The sequence below is a fragment of the Hibiscus syriacus genome, unplaced genomic scaffold, assembly GCF_006381635.1.
Source record: "Hibiscus syriacus cultivar Baekdansim isolate YM2019G1 unplaced genomic scaffold, ASM638163v2 tig00110812_pilon, whole genome shotgun sequence".
Taxonomy (NCBI): Eukaryota; Viridiplantae; Streptophyta; class Magnoliopsida; order Malvales; family Malvaceae; genus Hibiscus; species Hibiscus syriacus.
The window spans coordinates 287021-309713 of record NW_024062870.1 but is presented as its reverse complement, the minus strand read 5'-3'; the positions used below and the strand labels follow the sequence as shown (position 1 = coordinate 309713).

Below are 22693 nucleotides of genomic sequence, written 5' to 3'. Positions count from 1 at the left end.
AATTTTTTCTTATTAATTTTATTCATAATTTGTTTTTACTCGTGTAAAATTTTATAAATTATCTTCTTGAACTTCTAGAATTTATCCCTTTTATAATATATTCCATCTGCCGACGATGCTCTATCCAACTTTATGTGGCAGGCAAGTCCTGAATGGGCTGCCGATTTAGATTTTGCTTTAACTTTTACTTGGCCAAAAATAGAAGCGTCAAAAAAGTATCAATGGAGGTGAATGATTCAATGTGTTTGTACTTGACTCTTTCAATGCTTTACTAAAGCTCATATTTACCTCGAACAAGACAATGGAAAAATGTGAAGAATTTTGCTTAAAATGTTAAAAACAAAGCCTAATCTTCAGAATATAAAAATGCCAGTGGCTGCCAATCAAAACAAAGCTTGTCGAATGTTGTATTCGTGTCTGACACACATTACCCGTATTACCCGTATTCGACACTCACACTCGACTCGAACAAATCACTCGACAATGAAATGGTTGGAATTATAGATACCAACATTCATTCTGCTGTCAAAAGATGCTCAAGCCGGCCAATTTTAAAACAATTTTAATCAATTCCATCTGTCATCGGCATAATAAAGTAAGACAACAAGGTAGATTCTGCCTGCAGATAGATTGTGGATGACTGTACATAAAGTCCGGTATATAAAACTCATCCAGGCTTCATCCATTAGAGCTGATGAAAAGTAAACAAAAATCAAAAGACAGGGTCTCATTTCTGCTGAAGGGAAGCATCGGTAATGGCTGCCAAAGATGGCATGTTTCAATACGCCGACCGCGTCGACATGCTGTTGATGTTCTTCGGAACTTTGGGTAGTATTGGAGATGGATTGCAGTACCCTCTTACAATGCTTGTTCTTAGCAAAGTGATTAATGATTATGGAGATCCCAATTTCAACTTGTCTAATGATACTGTAGATGAGGTATGTGCCACTAACTTAACATTGCAGCAAATACTTTAGTTTGTGACAATTACTATAAATTCTGCTCTGCAGTATGCAGTTAGACTGCTCTATGTTGCGATCATTGTCGGAGTTTCAGCCTTTGTTGGTAAGTTCAACTGTGATAACTTGTGTAGAACCTTTCCAAGAATCATTTGTTCCATTTGACTGAATGCTATTTTATGTACATACAGAAGGGGTTTGTTGGACACGAACGGCGGAGAGACAGACTTCCCGAATACGGACTAAATACTTGAAAGCAGTCCTCAGACAGGAAGTTGCCTTCTTTGACACTCAGGAAACCGGTGCATCGACAACGTTCCAAGTCGTGTCGACGATATCAGCTGATGCCAATGCAATCCAAGTTGCAATATGTGACAAGGTCTAGAGTCAATTAGTACACATCTTCCATGTAATCTTGTTTCATACAAAACTGATTCAATTGTTTCCAACATTGTTTCCCCATGTTCCCTTCATGTAGATCCCGAATTGTCTCATGTTTCTTTCGATGTTGTTCTTCTGCCTCGTTGTTTCCTTCATACTGTCGTGGAGACTTGCCTTAGCTGCGATCCCTTTGACACTGTTCTTCATAGTACCCGGACTGTTGTTCGGGAAAATGATGATGGATGTGATAATGAAGATGATTGAATCTTATGGTGTTGCTGGTGGGATTGCAGAGCAAGCAATTTCCTCCATAAGAACTGTATATTCTTATGTAGCTGAGAATCAAACAATTGAGAAGTTCAGCCAAGCACTTGAAACGACTTTGGAATTGGGAATAAAGCAAGGTTTTGCAAAGGGCTTGTTGATGGGAAGCATGGGAAGCATTTATCTAGGATGGGCTTTTCAGGCATGGGTAGGGACTTATTTGGTCACCGAGAAAGGTGAAAAAGGGGGTTCGATTTTTGTAGCTGGAATCAATGTCATAATGGGAGGATTGTAAGTAATATTCTTCATGATGATGTACTTTATTTCTTATATCCTGATTGAACTTGTGAACTCCTTATCATTTCAATTCGTCATTGCAGGAGTGTGTTAGGTGCATTACCGAATTTAACTGGCATCACTGAGGCAACCGTTGCTGCTACTAGGATTTTCGAGATGATTAACCGGACTCCTTCTATCGATGCAGATGATAGGAAAGGGAAGGCTTTGTCATATGTAAGAGGAGAGCTTGAATTTAAGGACATACATTTTGCCTATCCGTCAAGGCCTGATTCACCTGTCTTGCAAGGTTTGAATCTTAGAATTCCAGCCGGTAAGTCTGTCGGTCTCGTCGGAGGCAGTGGTTCGGGAAAGTCCACAACCATTGCTTTGCTTCAAAGGTTTTATGATCCTACAGAAGGTGAGGTTCTCTTGGATGGATACAAAATAAGTAGACTTCAGCTGAAATGGTTGAGATCTCAAATGGGACTTGTTAGTCAAGAGCCTGTACTCTTTGCAACATCCATAAAAGAAAACATATTGTTTGGGAAAGAAGGAGCATCGACGGAAGACGTCATAAACGCAGCTAAGGCGGCTAATGCGCATGACTTCATTGTCAAGTTAACGGAGGGATACGAAACTCATGTAAGCTAACTTCTAATCTCTCAACCTGAAAACTGTTTTTGAATTGTTATACCTGGTTATAACATTAAAACTGAGTGGATTTCAGGTTGGTCAGTTCGGGTTTCAGATGTCCGGTGGCCAGAAGCAGCGAATTGCCATAGCAAGGGCTTTGATCCGGGACCCTAAAATCTTGCTTCTCGATGAAGCTACAAGTGCATTGGATGCACAAGCTGAAAGGATAGTGCAGGAGGCGATTGATAAGGCATCGGTAGGGAGGACAACCATCATCATTGCTCATCGCTTATTGACAATCAGGAATTCAAATCTGATTGTGGTTCTTCAATCTGGTAGAGTAATTGAATCAGGGTCTCATGATGAACTAATGCAAACGAATGGCAGAGAAGGTGGAGAATACTACCAGATGGTACAGTTGCAGAAAATGGCATTGCAAAACGAATCTTCTGATGATTCAGACTACAAAACCGAAGGAAGAAAACACCACAGGTTGCAAGTTGCTCAAAGTCCGATGAGTTATAGATCGAGTGTTCCGAGCACTCCAGCATTGAGCCCTTTCAGCCCTGGTCTATCCGTGGGAACACCCTATTCCTACACCATCCAATATGATCCTGACGATGACACTGACGAAGAAGACTTCAACCAAGTAGCTCATCCTACTCCGTCGCAATGGCGTTTGTTGAAAATGAATGCGCCGGAATGGGGAAGAGCCTTGATTGGAAGTGTGGCTGCAATTGGCTCAGGAGCAGTTCAGCCTATAAATGCATACTGTGTCGGATTACTTATATCGATTTACTTCCGCACGGACAAATCCGAAATCAAGTTGAGATCCAGAACTTTGTCCTTCGTTTTCCTAGGCATAGCTGCTCTTAATTTCACATCAAGTCTCCTCCAACACTACAATTTTGCTGTAATGGGAGAGAAGTTAACGAAAAGGGTACGGGAGAAGTTCCTCGAGAAGTTGATGACTTTTGAGATCAGTTGGTTTGATGAAGAGGAGAACACAAGTGCAGCCATTTGCACAAGATTGGCTACCGAGGCCAACATGGTTCGTTCCCTTGTTGGGGACCGAATGTCATTGCTGGTTCAAGCCATTTTCGGGTCCATTTTCGCTTATGTACTAGCACTTATACTTAGCTGGAGATTATCGATGGTGATGATCGCAGTTCAACCATTAGTCGTCGGAAGCTTTTATGCAAGGAGCATCTTGATGAAGAGCATGTCGGGAAAGGCTCAAAAAGCACAGAAGGAAGGAAGCCAACTAGCAAGTGAAGCAGTGGTGAACCATAGAACTATCACTGCCTTTTCATCTCAGAAAAGAATAGTGGGGCTTTTCAAGGAAACATTAGAAGGTCCGAGAAAGGAAAGTGTTCGGCATTCATGGCTTTCCGGTTTAGGTCTCTTTAGCTCTCAGTTTTTCAACACAGCCTCTACAGCATTAGCTTACTGGTATGGTGGGAGACTATTGACACAAGGATCAATATCATCAGAGCATCTCTTTCAAGCATTCTTGGTGTTGCTATTTACGGCTTATGTCATTGCAGAAGCCGGAACTATGACCAATGATTTATCAAAAGGAAACAGTGCGGTCCGATCAGTTTTTGCGATCCTCGATAGGAGAAGTGAGATCGATCCTGTTTATACATGGGGTCTAGAGATTAAAAAGTCAATTAAGGGACGAATAGAACTGAAAAATGTGTTCTTTGCATACCCAACCAGACCTGACCAAATGATCTTTAAGGGTCTAAACCTTAGAATTGAAGCAGGGAGGACAGTGGCACTGGTGGGACAAAGTGGTTCCGGGAAATCAACCGTTATCGGACTTATCGAGAGATTTTACGATCCGAAAAAGGGATCGGTTTTCATCGATGCACAGGACATAAAGAACTATAATTTGAGAATGCTGCGAACGCATATTGCACTTGTCAGTCAAGAGCCAACCCTGTTTGCAGGAACGATCCGTGAAAACATCGCCTATGGGAAAACAAATGTTAAAGAATCTGAGATTCGAAAAGCTGCGAAACTCGCCAATGCCCATGAATTCATAAGGTATACATGTCAACTGCATGGTGCATACTTTTGTTAGTTCGTTTTGGAGTTTCAACAGTCAATGAAAACACCATTTTTGTGTTGTGATTTGCAGCGGTATGAAGGATGGGTACGACACGAATTGTGGAGAAAGAGGCGTTCAGCTATCAGGTGGTCAAAAGCAACGGATCGCACTTGCACGAGCCATACTGAAGAACCCTTCGATTCTCCTACTGGATGAGGCCACCAGTGCACTCGACAGCGTATCGGAGAATTTGGTTCAAGAAGCACTTGAGAAGATGATGGTCAACAGAACATGCGTGGTCGTCGCTCACCGGCTATCGACCATTCAAAAAGCCAATTCCATCGCTGTTATAAAGAACGGTAAAGTTGTGGAACATGGTTCACATAATGAACTGGTTTCCTTGGGTCGCGGCGGAGCTTATTATTCACTCATAAAACTACAGGGTGGTGGTGGTGGCCGGAGTTCTCCATATAGGTAAAAATCATGATATTACAAGTCCAAGTCAAATAAACCAGTCATCAGTACACTAGTTTTGTATATGGGAACAAAGATTTCGGTGATTGATTTGCAGACATTTACGCCTTCAATCGTATATTGTAAGAATTTCCTTTAAATTGTTATTTTAACGAGAACTGATTCAAAGTCGAATAAAGAAGCTCAGAAAGCAAAAGCTACTCTCTCATCTCTAAGCAATTCAATACAAATTAAAGAATCACACATTGCTAATGCTGTCAATTATATTACTAATATTACAATAAATGTCATATATGAGTCTGTTTTTAATTTCTTTTATGAATTTTAAACACAATAAATTAATTTATGTTTATCTAGTATATTATTGTACGATTTATAAATAGATTTTATTAGGCCTGTAAAAGAACTCAATGAATACTAAACGGGGTATGTTCATGTTTATGTTCGATCATTAAGAAATTTAACTTGTTCGTGTTCGTTTATATTTGTTCGTTTAAATGATAAACAAACACAAATGAACGAATGTAAACGAACACAAACGAACGAATATAAACGAACATAAACAAACTAACGTAAAATTAATTGAGTTTATATTTGATAAGAGTTTTTTATTTTCAAATAATTTTAGGATTTATATTTTTTAATTGATTTGAGTACTTTTTATTTGGGTTTAAAATTAATTGAGTTTAAAAATATTAATGGATTTAAGTTTAAAGTTTATTAAATCTTTATATTTTCAAACGGTATGGTGACTATAAACGAACGAACATAAATGAACGAATATAAACGAACGTATTATCGAATGTTGATGAACGTAAATGAACGAACGAGACTTTTATTCGTATTTATTCATTTAATTATATCAATATAAAATCTTGTTATTTTTGTTCGTTTAATAAATAAACGAACTTTCAGTCGAACTGTTGATGAACGTTTGTTGAATTTTTTATTCGTTTACAGGCCTAGATTTTAAAGCGATATTGGCTTTGTAAATCTCGTCTCAAATTCAAGAACAGCGTGTTTAATCGATATATTCTAGCCCTTTGCAAAAAAAGTTTCTTTCAAGGTAATTAAAGTTGTTTATTATTTATATTATTTCAGTTTTCGTTCTTGTATTCGATTCTAGTAGATTTAGTTCTTAATTAGTTTATTTCTTAAAATTTTCCCAAGATATTTTTTGAATTAAGGTCGGGGGTTTTGCTCTCTTATTGATTTTAGGGTTTCCTCCTAATTCAATCGCGATTCTTCTGTTTCTGCCTTTGATTTTGATTATATTGGATTGGACTATTTCTTGTATCTCCTGTGTAAATGTTCCATGAACCTTATGAATCAAAGTTAGGAACTTCCCCTTTTCAATTTTAGGTTTTCTTTATATTCAATTGCAGAACAGAAACCTATCTCCAATATATTTGAACTGGCCTGTAGATTTTGTTTATCGTTTTAAAATTGCAATCTTTAATTTACTTTCTTCAATTAAATTGATGGCTTGATGTTGCTATTTAAAAAATCTAGGTCAAATTGGGGTTTACCAATCATAACAGGATGAATAGTATTAGCTAGTGCTGGAATCGTGATTTGTTAGGACCCTCTTCATAGGATTTTGTATATCAATTTAGAAAAAATCTATTAAAAATTTGCTTTGTTTGGTTTGGATTTGGCTATATATATATATACACATGCACATCTGTTATTTTCTTTTAGTTTATTTAAACTTATTTATGTTTTATTTTGATTCAATATAGATGCAAATCTTCGTTAAAATCCTCACTGATAAGACCATCACCCTTGAGGTGGAAAATTTGGATACCATCGACTATGCAAAGGTCAAGATTCAAGACAAAGAAGGAATCCCACCAGACCAACAGAGGTTGATCTTTGCTGGTAAACAGTTGGAGGATGGCCGTACTCTGGCTGACTATAACATCCAAAAGGAATCCACACTCCACTTGGTCCTTCGATTAAGAGGTGGAATGTAAATTTTTGTTAAGACCCTCATAGGAAAGACCATCACATTGGAGGTGGAGAGTTCTGATACTATCGACAATGTGAAGGCCAAGATTCAAGACAAGGAATCCCCCAGACCAGCAGAGATTGATCTTTGCTGGTAAGCAACTCGAGGATGGTCGTACTCTTGCTGACTATAACATCAAGCAGGAGTCCACACTCCACTTGGTCCTTCGATTGAGAGGTGGAATGGAGATTTTTGTAAAGACCCTGAGCAGGAAGTCCATCACCCTGGAAGTGGAGAGTTCAGATACTATTGACATTGTCAAGGCTGAGATTCAGGACAAGGAGGGTATCCCCCAGACCAGCAGAGGTTAATCTTTGCTGGTAAGAAACTCGAGGATGGCTGCACATTGGCTGATTACAACATCCAAAAGGAGTCCACCCTCCACTTAGTGCTTCACCTTCGTGGTGGGATGCAGATTTTTGTGAAAACCCTGACCGGAAAGACCATAACCCTGGAAGTCGAGAGCTCAGACACAATTGATAATGTTAAGGCTAAGATCCAGATAAGGAGGGAATCCTGCCAGACTAACAGAGGTTGATCTTTGCTGGGAAACAACTTGAAGATGGGAGGACTCTTGCAAACTACAATATCCAGAAGGAATCAACTTTGCGCCTTGTCCTTCGCCTCCGTGGTGGCTTTTAAGTATGAAATTATGAAGTGGAATCCAACGTCAGTCCAGTTAATGTTTGGTATCTTCAGTGGTTTATGTTGATGGTTTCTATGCTTGTGTGAGCTTACTACTATGCCGTTGCAGGTTTGAAGTAAAAATAAATTTCTGGCTTAATGTCCAAATAAGTGCTCATACTATGTCTTTTTTGCCAAATTAGTGCTTACGGTTTTTTTTGACCCATCTGGGTATTAAACGTTACAAACATTACCCTTTTAGGTTCTTAGGTCGTCAACACCGTTAGTTTTTTCCATTAAGTGACACATGTCAACACTTGGTAATTTTGAATTTTTTTATAAAAAATATTAAAAATATTATTATGTTTATAAAAAATATTAACTTTTCTTATATTATTAAAAAAATCGTATGCACTTATTTGACACAAAAGAGATAATTTGGGCACTTATTTGGGAATTAAGCCTTTCTTAAAATAATTTTGATAGTTGTTGCTCAAGGTTTAAGATTTCCATTACGATGTTTTTGGATAAATTTGGTTTTCATAATTGTGCCTTCTAAGTTATTATTACTTAGAGTGGTTAAGTAGCATGCATCATTTTTCTAAATATAAAAAAGTAAACATTACAAGTAATGAGTTATGGTGTGCGAAGCCTAAAATAAGACTAATGAATGGCGTGATCAGTAAAAAAGGTTACAAGTTAAAAACGCTATTTATAATATTATAAATTGGAACTAGAAAAGTTATTGGTTAGAGTAATATAACAGTTGTATTAAAATATTATAGATGTTAAGAAAATAAGTTATAAACGGTAAATATTATGAATATTGTTAATATTTTAGGTTACACTTAAAATATGATAAGAGTTTTTAATTAATAAAATAGGTTGCAAACAAGAATGTTAACGTTAACATTCTACATCGACTATTATAATTTCTTAACCTTAACAGTATATGAGGTCAACTGTTATAATTTTTTAACCTTAATATTAAACTCATCTCTAAACCCCGAAACAATTTGAACAAGTAACTATAAAATGATTTCAACCCGAGTTTTAAACACGAATAACAAAACTCAAAGTGACGTGAAATTATTTATTTATTTGAAGACATAACAACTTCAACTTTATATGATTTGATATTAAAATTATTTAAATTCAAATTATCTAAATTCAAAATAATTCACCTAAAATGACAAAAATAAAATAAAATCAAGATTGTCTTAACCTAAATAAAAAAATCTAAACCTAAAATGATCTAAAAGTAACTTGAAACAACCAAAATATGAAATGGTTTAAAATTATAATAAATCAAATCTAAAGTAAATCAAGCAAATAACATAAAACTTTTAAAATTTGAATCAATATGACCTAACTAGATCCGATATACCCCATTTAATAAGTCTAATTACGAAAAATGTCGGTAATGAAACACTAGAATATCACACAACAATGTAAATGATGAGTATATGCTCTTTGTTTTACATAAAATAAATGCACTTGACTTGAGTACTAATAATACTCATGATTATCGACACTTAGAAAGAAATATCAATATTTATTCTTACCAATCAATACTTTTTAATGATTTAAATATTAATATTTAAAATCAGAAATCGATATTAGGAATAATATTTTGGGGGAGTGGATCATGTCTTGCATTCACTCACATAAAAGCTTTAGAAAACATTCATGCTTTCGAATTTAAAAAAAAATAAAAAAAATATTTTAACTTTTGAATTTAAAAGTATTGATACTTTTAGAAAAGTATCGATACTTTTAAATTTAAATGCTTCAATCTATTGGGAATCACACCTATTTACGAGATTTGATATTTTTTAAAGGTTGTAAATTATATGTCATGAGATCTTTGACAATAGTATACAGATGTTGAATTCTTGGGTATCTTCACTTAGATTATCTGCTTTGCCGTTTAAGCATTGCAGTTGAAGGATTTCAATGATCTGAACGAAATTGAAGCTTACAGTTAGAATACAGTTTCAATGAACCAGTCAAACATGACAATGAAATTTGAAAGCTCTTATATTTAGCTGGTTCATGTGTTCATCTTGAAAAGATTATATTCATTAAATTATAATTATAATTTTGATTATTTTAGAAAAATGTGGGTTGTAACGGTCACGTGTGTTTTTTTTTATTAATTAAATTAAGTTTGTTCATGTAAAGGCTTTAAAAAATAGTCATACTTTTGAATTTAAAAAAATAAAAAAATATTTTAACTTTTGAATTTAAAAGTATTGATAGTTTTGAAATATTATCCATACTTTTGAATTTTTTATAATAGAAAAAATAATATTTAAGATCAACTTGCTTTCTTAGTAAACCATGGCATTCTTGTGTACAACCTATTTTATTAATAAAAATATTAACATTCCATATCGCAACATATTTATTAGTGAACCATGACATTCTTGGGCGCACCTCATTTTATAAATAAAAATATTAACATTCCAAATTGTAACCGATTTCTTAGTGAATCATGACATTCTTGGGTGCAACTCATTTTATTTATAAAAATATTAACATTCCAGATCGTAACTTATTTCTTAGTGAATTATGATATTCCTGGGCGCAACCCATTTTATTTAAAAAAATATTAACATTCTAGATCGCAAACTATTTCTTAGTGAACAATAACATTCTTGGGGGCAACCCATTTTATTAAATAAAAATATTAACATTCCAGATCGCAACCCGTTTCTTATTGAACCATGACATTTTTAAGCGCATCCGTATTTCTTATATATATTCATAACATTTTTCAATTTTTAACTTTTTTTTATCATAAAAAAATCCAATGATCCACCAGCTTAAACTTTAATAACATTTTAAGCACAACATAAAATGTTAATAATATTCATAACATTTATTATTTATAAATTTCTTTTATCTTTATAACATTTTAGGTGTAACCTATTATGTTACTACATTGATAACTTTTTCAGTTCCGTTTTATAATATTTTGTGTTATGCTTTTAATTTGTAAGTTAGATTTCTCGGTTATACCATCTAAAATTATTTTAAAATAGTTATAACCCAATATATTATAAATAAGTTAACATTTTAGGTGCCGCTAAACCTATTTTGTTAAGGATCTTTTCATATTTTCGATTGTATTATTTTTTTAGTTTTATATTAGTCTGTCGTTCCTTATAATTCCTCAGTAACTCCTAGAAAAAAAACGTTTTAGTTTGTTAAGTATTATAATTATATTCTACACTTAACATTTGTTAGTATATTTAGCAAATTTACAATATCAATATTAATAATTTAAAACTTTAAACATTTAACTTTTTAAAAGTTAAATTAAACGATTACTCACTGAATTTTATTCTCTTAATTATAATGTTTTTCTCTTAATTAGATTGGGATTTTTTTCCTAATCCATATGAATTATGGGCCCATCTTCCAATCTCATCCCAATCTGAATCCATTCATGTCCTAACCTATGTAGTCCATTAACACAACAGCCGCCAAGTGTCGACTTTAAGATTTGTCCCATGCGTAAAAATGACATCGTCTAAACCAAGACCTCGAACCAAAAGAAAAAAGAAAATTCCACATCCGTTAGACAATCTTGCCCCTCAACTTCAATAAATTCCCCCTTTCCCCCACCGACAGTGTAACTCACGCTTTATTCCATGACAAGCAACGTTCCGAACTTTAATCATGAAAGGTTATCATGCGAGAACAAATTCTTCATAAAAAAATCTCGCAAGTACAAATTCTCACACCCTAAGTTGCGTGGGAATATTATATTAAAAACTCCATTAATTATTTTTTAACAGTAATTTATTTAGCAAATTTATTAAAAAAATACCCTAAAATTACACACATATAATCATATTGTATCTTATTCAACGTGAAAATATGTCTCGGTATCCACAAGACTTGAGGAACGTTCGACGTGGATGATCTTTTCAGATGACGTAATTTAATATTGGCATTTAATACGTCACGTTTTACGTAAAGCAAGATTTTTGAGAAAATGAACTGTCCTGAGAAATTTATCACGAGTGATATTCAAGGTACCTCGCGTTTTTCAAAACGCGATGTCTTTTAAAATTAACTTAATCATTTTATTTTTATTACATCGTATTTAATAAAATTACATAACACCTATATTTTATTTTGATTACATAATATTTGGTGTAATAACATTTTAAAAAAATAGATTTTATTGCAAATAGACACTAATAACGCCAATAATATTAAACATGTAGATTGTTATATAAATAGACACTAATAATATTGAACATAATAGTCAAGTACAACTTGACAAATCAAACTTGCTTTATGGTTCCAACAATAAGAAGCATAATAAGTATATAGATTGTCATAATGTCGGTGCCAATATTGGAGGTCTGAATTACGCGCACAGTTGGTAGGAGAATTGCAGTCTTTAATTTGTTATGGGAAGGCAATGTGGTGACGATGCCACGACTGTAAATGTAGAAAATGATTCATCTCCAGACGAAGAACAAGTAAATTTATTTTCGAGAGATCAAAAGCGCTCACGATTCGAAGTCCTTCATCCCTCGATTTGCACCCATAACAAACTAGAATAAGGCCATATACATATATGGGATTGATGTTACCTCTATCGACCGCTTGCTTCAATAAATATAGACTGAAGAACGGATTTTTCCACTAAAATTTAAACATGTATTCTCTATATAAAGCTTCAGGATTGTTAGCATGAAGGCATATTTGGTGAATCATCTTCTCGGGTTAAAACCACGGCATGATGCTAATATTTTTCATGGAAACATTCTTGAAAATATAATCTTGATCGGCAGCTTTATGAAAACTCTTGCAACTCAACTGTGAGTTTACGAAATCGAGGACGGAGTTAGAAGCAACATGAAGTAAAATTTTGTTAAGACTTCTCTAAAAAATTCGATAATATTAAAAAAAACATTTTTGTCATTTTGCTTTGAATCAGGGTTAGAAATCCTTCCAAAATGGGCCCATATTTATAACAAGACTCACACTCATCCAGAAGCGAGGATTCGATGGACCTCGTTTTCCCAAGATACGAGGTACACATTGGAAAAGCGCAACATTTTAAATCGAATAAAATCCAGCGATTTAGACGTAACTCGCGTTCCACAAGACGTGAGGTATTAATTAATGCAAAAAACCTTAAAATCAATAAATTTATACCATATATAGAGTTATTATTTTTAAAAATACCGAAGTTAAAAAATGGATTGATAAAAAATTTTGTTGAGTAATATGGGATGTTAAACGAAACATCTATGAAAATGTTTGAGGCTACAAGCGTAGTTTTGTAACTTATATTTCAATTGAAACTGGTGTGAACACATATGAGAAATTGTAAACATAGAACGATTTATGTAAATAACTTGAGCGATTTTTACATTTTAATTTTAGCGCACAATAGGGGAAATTAGAAATAGATGTTTCCTTCCATAATAAAAGGATACCACCGCGCCAAAGAAACGCAGAGGAAAACTTCGTCTTCTTTCTTCGTGTAGTCGATATTGAGCATAAAGGAAAAAGCTCAAAAAGGTTTCTCAAAAGGTGTTCACCTGGAGCTAATTCTTGGAGGAAGAGTTCGGAAGGCCTAAACGGAAATCTAGATGCCATCAGAAAAGGATGCCTTAACATTATTCTTGGTACCTTTGATACCAAATGTAAAGGAAAAAATGTAACACAATTTCAAGAAGTATCCAAAGGAAATCCAGATCCCACCAAAAGATGATGCATTTTTCAAATTAGAAGTTTTTTAGCAGGTTTTGCGGAGATGATTTGGTTTGGTGGAATAAAAGGAATTTAAGAAGGCAATAGTGGGGAATATTTGTTGTTGGGATTCAAGAATATAATCAACAACTCGCGTTGTGCAAGACGTGACGTACAAGTAAACCATCATATCAAATCGAATGCTGCCACATCAGGAATATTAGAAAATTGAGCTTTGCAAAACGCAAGGTTCTTGCCACGTTAAGTCAAGTAAGGAATATTCTATACCGCCCAAGTCCCTTCCACATCTCGTAAAGTAACTATTATATTAAAAATGAGACTTCCATTCTAATCCGTATTTCAGGAAAATATTAGTGAAGAAGCAAGCTGCACATACAAAAATTAAAGCAAAGAAGTAAATTTGTAACATCCCAAACTAGGGGTTAGTGACTAAATTGTAAAGTTTAAGAATTTGATGAATTAAGTAGAAGAATGGAATAATTCAATGATTTATTTGGAAATAATTCCTAAAAGTTGTTAGTAATTATTAAAGTAGATGAAGGGCAAAATGGTCATTGAACAAAGATAATATTAAATATTAATAAATGGGTATTATAATACATGAGATGTATGATTGAAGAGATAAGTTTTAGACTTATCTTCTTCATCTTCATCTTCTCTCAAACGTGAAGAGCCAAGCTTGCAAAGGTGAGTTTCTTTGTTAGTTGGTTATTTGCTAAATTTATGGTTGGGTTTTGATCATTAGATAATAACTAAGCTTAAGGAAAGCTTAAGTTATCTTAAGATTGAAAGATAAAGAAGTTATGAAAGATTAAAGAAAAATGAGTTTTTAAAGGAAATTCTGGAAAAGAGTTAATAAGAGATTTTTAAGATGGAATTTGACTTGTCATCAATAAGAATAAGAGATTTATGAAGTTAGAAAAGATTTATAACAAAATTGAAAGTTTAGTAAGATTCTTAATTTTAAGAATCTTGATGAAATATGGAAGATAAATATGATTTATATGGACATAAGTTGGTTTCAATAATGATAATTGAGTTTAAAGACATGATAGGGGATTAAAATAGAAGAATTGAATGAAGAATTGATGAATTTCGGGCTTGAAATACAATTTCTGGACAAGGTGCATCGATGCACATTCATAAGTGCATCGATGCATTCCTTTAAAAGAAGAACATCGAATGCCTTTGATGCATCGATGCATAGATAATGCATCGATGCATCCTTTTAATAATAGAACATCAAATGCAATTAGTGCATCGATGCATAAGGTATGCATCGATGCATCTCATTAATAAGGAAACATCGAATGCATTTTATGCACCGATGCACAAGTAGTGCATCGATGCATACCTTCATTGAAAGAGGAAATTGGCTTTTCTCTTTGCCTAAGAAGTGACAGTTTAGAATATATCAATTGGAATATTGATATGAATCTGTGTATTGTTATGTAGAGATAGAACGTGATCCGTTTCGGGACAATTGAGGAATTAGAATCGAATCAAAGCAAAGCTAATGTGAGTGCAATTTATTTTGTACTTATTTTATTGAATTAACATTGGCTTGCGATGAGCCAGTGATGGAGTTACTATGGTAAGAAGTAACTTCTAAATTGTTATGTGATTACCATGTATGCATTAATACATAGAAATAGATGGATGCTATGTTATATGATTTATATGCTTAAGTGAAAATGCAACATATGATATATGTTATTTGACATGACATGCATGGTTACATGAAAGAAAGCTATGTGACTACATGTATATGTGAAAGAAGCTATAAGCTTATATGCACATGTGATATATGTGATATGAATTACATGAAATGATTTACGTGAATACATGTATATATAATACATGTGATATGGTATGAGATATATGGTTACACATACATGTGGTATGTGACAGAAGAGAAAGAACAAGTGATACGAAATATATAAATAAATGCCCATAGTATATGATATGAGAGCTATAGGTATAGTTGGCATGCTAAGAGTCGAGGGTTTACCTATGTTGAAAGGAACATATGGATAGTTGCCGAGGATCTTTATGACCTCTGGATAGTTACCGGGGTTCTTTGTAACCTCTGGACAGGTTCTTCGGGACGAATACTGAACGAATGTTCGGTGCCCCATGAGGGAATTTATACGAGCTGTGGTGACAGCATTAGTGCACAACCTCAATGTACTCACATACCTCTATTCTCAATAATATACATGGGCAATGAAATTGAAAGACAAATGAAAGTGAAAGTGATACAAGAAGGTAAGTTGCATGTGTGCATGACCTGATTGTATATTGTTATCATACAATAGATTCATGCATATTGATATGTCATGATTCAATGATATGAATGCACATACATGAATTATATGATGTTATGTGTGTTTCTGTGTATAGTGATATATGTGTTATATGATGAGTATATGGTAAGTGGAAATGATTATTGATAGTGTTTGCATATGTATGTCTTTTATTTATATGAAATGATATATGGTTATATTATATGTTTTATATGCCTCACTAAGTCTATGACTTAGCGTGTAAGTGATTTACACATAGGTACCAAGAAACGAGAAGTGAAAGAATAGAAGTGGCAAAGACAGTATCACTACTAAAAGATCAGATCAGAAGTATTTGACAAAGTATGTATTTGGTTATGTATAAAGTGTTGGCATGTAATAAGTCATTAAGTACGAGCACTCTGATAAAGTCTGTATTTTGTTTTAAATTTCCCGGGATTTTTCTTAAGAGTCAAGGTTTGAAAAGTCAATGTGACACGTCGGACTCGTATCCGGGTCAGGTACGGGTTGGGGTGTTACAAAATTGACCAGTAAGCTCAGTCTCACTCATAAGTTCATTTGACGCTTCTTGATTATTACATTGTAACATCCTCAATACCGGGTTAGTGACTAAATTGTAAAGTCTTAGAATTTGGTGGTTAAAATAAAATGAATGAATAGTATAAAGATTTACATGTAAATTATTGTGTAAGATGTAATTGAAAGGAATAAGGAATGGAAGGACAATAGAGTAATTGCAAGGAAAAATAATTAAAGAAGGGATAAGTATGTATATATAAGGATACACGTGGGTGGAAGGGGAGAAAACACCCAAGACTTCCAGAGTTCTCTTCTTCTTTCTTACTTGTGCGTGTGAACCAAAGCAAAGGTGAGATTTCTGATTATTGATTTTTTTGTTAAATTTAATATTGGGTTTTGATTATTAGATGATAACTAAGCTTAAGGAAAGCTTAAGTTATCTTAACATCAAATGATGATGGAGTTAGGAGAGATTTAAGATTTGAAGTTCTTAAATGAAATCCTGGAATAGAGTTCATAACTAGAATTGAAAGTTAAATTTGACTTGTCATCAATCTAGTTAAGATACACGAAGTGTTAAAAGTGGAATTCAAACATGTTGAATTATTGATGTAATTCTTAAATTACATATGAAGGATAGAATTTGGAGGTTTAAGATGAAATAAATGAGTACAAATTGGTTTAAGGATGTTTACTATAGTAAAGAATGAAAAAGAGGATTAAACATGAAGGATTTAATCCAAAATGAATGAATTTTCGGGTTCAAAAAGAGGATTCTGGGCAGAGTGCATCGATGCATATTCATAGTGCATCGATACATCAAGGTTAAAACCCAAAAAGTGTTTGAAGGTGTATCGATGCACAGGGTATCGATGCACTCATAAAAAGGTCGAATTAAAATAAAAAGGTCGAATGCAATTAGTGCATCGATGCATAAGGCATGCATCGATGCATCCCATTAATAATAAAACATCGAATGCATTTTATGCACCGATGCACAAGTGATATGAGAACATGTGATATGATATGTGATATGAGAACATGACATGAGCTACATGATCACAAGAGAAATGACATGAGCTACATGATCACAAGAGAAATGACATGAGCTACATGATCACAAGAGAAATGACATAAACTACATGATCACAAGAGAAATGACATGAGTACGTGAACATATAAAATATAAGAATAATGCCCATAGTATACGATATGAGAGCTATAGGTGTAATTGACATGCCAAGAGTCGAGGGTATAATGGTCCTTCGGGATGTAGTGGTCCTACGGGACATATATGACAGTCATTCGGGACGAATACTGAACTAAGGTTCGGTGCCCCATGAGGGAATTGATACGAGCTGTGGTGACAACATTAGTGCACAACCTCAATGCACTCACATACCTCTATTTTCAATAATATACATGGGCAATTGGAATACAAAGTAAAGTGAAAGTAGTACAAAAAGGTAAGTTTTGTACATGCATGATATGATTATATATGTTATTGTGTAATAGATACATGCATATTGAAATGTCATGAAGGAAATGGTAAGAATGCATATTCATAAAGATATTGTTGCATATTCATTTATTGCCTCACTAAGTCTATGACTTAGCGTGTAAGTGATTTACACGTAGGTACCAAGAAATAAGAAGATTCAGAATAGCAGCGGCACGGATAACAACATTACTAAGAAATCAGATCAGAAGTAATTGACAAAGTAGGTATTATGTTGTATATAAAGTGTTGGTATGTAATAATTGGTAAATTACGAATGCTCTGATCGATTTTGTATTAAGTGGTCTCTTTTATGTAAATTAAAGTATTTTGTTTTAATGAAAGTTTTAAATTCCCGGGATTTTTCTTTAAGAATCAAAGTTTGAAAAGTCAATGTGACATCTCGGACTTGTATTCGGGTTGAATATGAGTTAGGGGTGTTACATTTAATGGTATCAGAGCTACAGTTTAGTCGATTCTCGGCATAAACCGGAGTCTAGAGTGTCTGATAATGTATACATACCAACAAAATAGTGGAAACTTCTGATCTGATGGAATAGTAAGTATGTTGATTTGCTAATAGAACTATATGGTTGTATTTTTATAGATGTCCGGACGAGCTAGTTCTAGAAATGAAGTGGGAGATGATAGACCTGCTGAAAGTAGTAATTCACCTGCTCTGGCCAGGCAAAGTGAAGAACAGACATCCTCTAGAATGCCTGTAAATGATCAAGATGTATTCTTTAGAACGTTAGACGCGGTATTGACGCATTTCCAACCTCCTGTTACTTCAACTCCAAAAATGAATGTTGCGAAAGAGTTGAAGGGATTAGGAGCTCTAGAGTTTAGAGGGGAAGCCGATGAAGGTCCTGTTACTGCGGACCATTGGCTTAATGACGTGAAGGTCATGCTTACGGGACTTCATTGTTCCTATGCTGAGAAGCTAGATGGAGTAATTTCCTTATTGAGAGGACAAACAAGGATCTGGTGGACCAATGTTACATTGAGGATGTCTAATGCCCAAGTAACTTGGTCATTATTTTTAGAAGAATTCAAGCATAAGTACATCGGAGATCAATTTGTTCATCAAATGAAGCAAGAGTTCATGAATTTGAAACAATGGAATCACATTGTATATGAGTACGAGTGTGAATTCAATAAGTTGAGCCGCTTTGCTGCTGAGCTAGTTCTTACGGAGAAGGATACTTGTGAGTGGTTTGTAGAGGGGTTACGTCCTCGGTTGAAGGAAATACTAATTATCTTGAATTTATCCTTGTTTCAAGAGGTAGTCAACCGTGCCAAGGCTCTGGAAAGAGCTCAGAACGAGAGGTTTGAAAATTTGAGAGCTCAGACAATCAAAAGAACGGGTGCTTCTTCGAGTTCCGCACTATCAAAAAGGGGCAGAGATGCTGGTTTTTGACTCTAAGTTAGATCAGAGTCAGTGGCATCCTCCGCTAGAGGATCAAATCAGATGAGAGGTAGACAAAATCAGTCAGTGGTATCTGGAGCTGGGAGATCTAATCAGAGTCAAGCCAGACAATGCTCATATTGTGGAAAGAATCATTCATGGATATGCCGGATGATTTTTGGAGTCTGCTTTAGATGTGGGGACACTGGGCATTTTTTTCTGGATTGTCCAATGTTAACCAGTGAATCTACATAGCCAGAGAGATCTATTTCCGCAGGCCAGAGAGGAAGAGGTAGAGGTAGAGGAAGAAGCCAATCGGAATCCTCTGCTTAACAGGAGATACACTCCACTGCTCGAGTGTACAACCTCAAGACCAATGAGGATTGTGATGGCCCATATATTATAACAGGTACCTTTCTATTGTTTGACAAAGGTGTAATTGTATTGATTGATACGGGGTCTACATATTCATACATTACTAGTAAGTTAGTGAAAGAATTGAACATTCCATTAGAAACTACTAGCAATGAGGTAATAGTGACGAACCCATTAGGGCACATTGCCCGGATAAATTTTGGTGAGCCGAGGTTGTCCCATACAAATTCAGGGAATTGAATTTCCTGCTAATCTGATGAAATTACCTTTCGACGAATTTGAAGTGATATTGGAATGGATTGGTTATATCGTTATTACGCTAATGTCGATTGTAGATTGAAAAGAGTAACGTTGAGAAGTCCAGAAGGGGTAGATGTGGTGGTATTTAGTGAAGGATGGAATCCATTGGCAAATGTAATTTTAGTAATATCGGCGAAAAAGTTATTGCCACAAGGATGTCAAGGGTTCATTGCTAATGTGCTGGATGTTAGAACCAAGGAGAAAGGGATTGAAGGAATTCCTATAGTCAGAGAATTTCCCGATGTATTTCTTGCAGAGTTGTCAGGTTTACCTCTGAACAGAGAGGTAAAATTCCAGATTGATATAATACCGGGAACAACGCCCATTACAATGGCACCATACAGGATGGCTCCAAAAGAGTTGCAAGAATTAAAGATTCAATTACAGGAGTTACTAGACAAAGGGTTTATTAGACCAAGTGTATCACCTTGGGGAGCTCCTATTCTATTTGTTAAAAAGAAAGATGGATCAATGAGTCTTTGTATTGATTATAGACAGCTCAATAAAGTGACCATCAAGAACAAGTATCCACTTCCCTGAGTTGACGATTTATTTGATCAATTAAAGGAAGCTTCAGTGTTCTCAAAAGTTGATCTACGTTCGGGTTATCATCAATTAAAGATTCAAGAGAAAGATATTTCAAAAACGGCGTTTAGAACAAGATATGGTCACTATGAGTTTATCGTGATGCCGTTTGGAGTTACGAATGCACCAGCTGCTTTTATGGATCTAATGAACATGATATTCTAACCTTATTTGGATCAATTTGATGTGGTATTTATTGATGATATTTTAATATATTCAAAGTCAAAAGAAGAACATAGTTCACACTTACAGATTGTTTTACAGATTTTACGAGACAAGAAGCTTTATGCTAAATTTTCTAAGTGTGAATTTTGGTTGAATGAAGTGACATTCCTTGGACATGTAATTTCTACAGAAGGATTTCGAGTGGATCCCCAAAAGATTAAAGCTATTCTAGAGTGGGAAGTTCCAAAGAATGTATTAGAAGTTAGAAGTTTTCTGGGGTTAGCTGGTTATTATCGAAGGTTTGTTAAATTTTTTTGATCATAGCATTAACCCTAACTAAACTATTGAAAAAGGAAGTAAAATTTGTTTGGAATCAAGAATGTCAGGAGAGTTTTGAAAAGTTAAAGAAGATTCTTACAGAAGCTTCAGTGTTAGTTCAACCTGAGTCTGGTAAGAACTTTATAATGTATAGTGATGCGTCTCATAGTGGTTTGGGATGCGTATTAATGCAAGAAGGCAAGGTAGTGGCCTATGCTTCAAGACAACTAAAACCGCACAAGAAGAATTATCCAACACACGACCTAGAGATAGCGGCAGTAGTGTTTGCTTTAAAGATCTGGCGTCACTACTTGTATGGTGAAAAGTGCTACTTGTATACGGATCACAAGAGCTTAAAATACTTGATGACTCAGAAAGAGTTGAATTTAAGACAAAGAAGAGGGGTAGAATTTCTCAAGGATTATAATGTTGTTATTGATTTCCATCCCAGAAAGTCGAATGTGGTAGCTGATGCCTTGAGTAGAAAGACGTTTGCAGCTTTGCGAACTCTTGATACTAGATTATTGTTAAGAGAAGATGGTGCAATTTGTGCAGAATTGACTGTCAAACCAGCATGGCTAGATCGAATTAGAGAATTGCAAGCTAAAGATAGAAAGTGTTTAAAGAAGATACAACAGATAAGAAATGGAGAGGGTACGAATTATGAAATTAAGTCTGATGAGAATTTGTATTATCGAGAAAGATTGGTAATTCCGGATGATGATGAATTAAAGAATGATTTGTTAACGGAAGCTCATTCTAGTCTATTTACAATGCATCCGGGAGGGAATAAAATGTATATGGATCTCAAGAGTCGATATTGGTGGCCGGGAATGAAGAAAGACATTACAAAATTTGTATCAAAGTGTTTGACTTGTTAACAAGTCAAAGCTGAGCATCAGGTTCCGTCAGGATTGTTACAACCAATTTCAATTCCTCAATGGAAATGGGAAAACATAACGATGGATTTTTTCACGAGGTTGCCTTTAACTCCGAACAAAAAGGATTCAATCTGGGTGATCGTAGATAGATTGACTAAGTCAGCTCATTTTATTCCAGTACGAACTGATTTCTCCATGGATAAGTATGCGGGACTGTATATTAAAGAGATTATACGTTTGCATAGTGTACCTATTTCTATAGTTTCTGATCGGGATCCTAGATTCACAACACGGTTTTGGAAGTCATTACATGGAGCACTGGGAACTCGGTTGAACTTCAGTATAACTTTTCATCCTCAAACCGATGGTCAATCTGAGCGAACTATTCAAATTCTGGAGGATATGCTAAGAGCTTGTGTCATTGAATTCAAAGGATCGTGGGCAAAGTATTTACCACTTGCTGAATTTGCGTACAACAATAATTATCAGTCAAGCATCAAAATGGCTCCCTATGAAGCTCTATACGGAAGAAGATGTCGTACGCCCTTGAACTGGTATGAACTTAAGGATCAAGAAGTTATTGGTCCTGAGTTGATTCAGAATACGGAAGAAAAAGTTCAAGTAATTCAGAATAATCTGAAAGCTGCAGCTGATAGACAGAAATCATATGCTGATTTAAAAAGAAAAGAGATTGAATTTCAAGTCGGAGATAAAGTGTTCTTGAAAGTGTCTCCGTGGAAGAGAGTATTGAGGTTTGGACGGAAAGGAAAGTTGAGTCCTCGATTCATTAGACCTTACGAGATTACTAAGAGAGTAGGACCAGTAGCATATCAGCTAATTTTGCCACCTGAAATAGAAAAGATACACAATGTCTTTCATGTCTCAATGCTTAGGAAATATCGATCTGATCCA

General features: G+C 34.8%; 1 protein-coding gene and 1 long non-coding RNA gene across 2 annotated transcripts; both read left to right on the top strand.

Moving 5' to 3' along the window:
- Positions 1-563: 563 nt before the first annotated feature.
- Positions 564-5050, top strand: LOC120141645 (putative multidrug resistance protein). Its single transcript, XM_039156454.1, has 7 exons — positions 564-938; positions 1011-1065; positions 1151-1338; positions 1438-1895; positions 1985-2525; positions 2611-4568; positions 4663-5050. Exons 1-7 carry the CDS (start codon positions 756-758, stop codon positions 5048-5050), a joined length of 3771 nt encoding a protein of 1256 aa, XP_039012385.1. The 5' UTR covers positions 564-755.
- Positions 5051-6031: 981 nt separating this feature from the next.
- On the top strand, positions 6032-7029 carry LOC120141584. The gene is made up of 2 exons (XR_005517780.1): positions 6032-6112; positions 6789-7029. It is a non-coding gene; the product is annotated as an uncharacterized LOC120141584 (long non-coding RNA).
- The last annotated feature ends 15664 nt before the right edge of the window (positions 7030-22693 follow it).

Bases quoted from the DNA above. Each gene is read 5' to 3' on its own strand.
- LOC120141645 (XM_039156454.1), top strand. From the start codon at position 756: ATGGCTGCCAAAGATGGCATGTTTCAATACGCCGACCGCGTCGACATG. The intron at 1,339-1,437 runs GTCTAGAGTCAA...CCCTTCATGTAG, and splicing joins AAGTTGCAATATGTGACAAG to ATCCCGAATTGTCTCATGTT. The intron at 4,569-4,662 runs GTATACATGTCA...TGTGATTTGCAG, and splicing joins AATGCCCATGAATTCATAAG to CGGTATGAAGGATGGGTACG.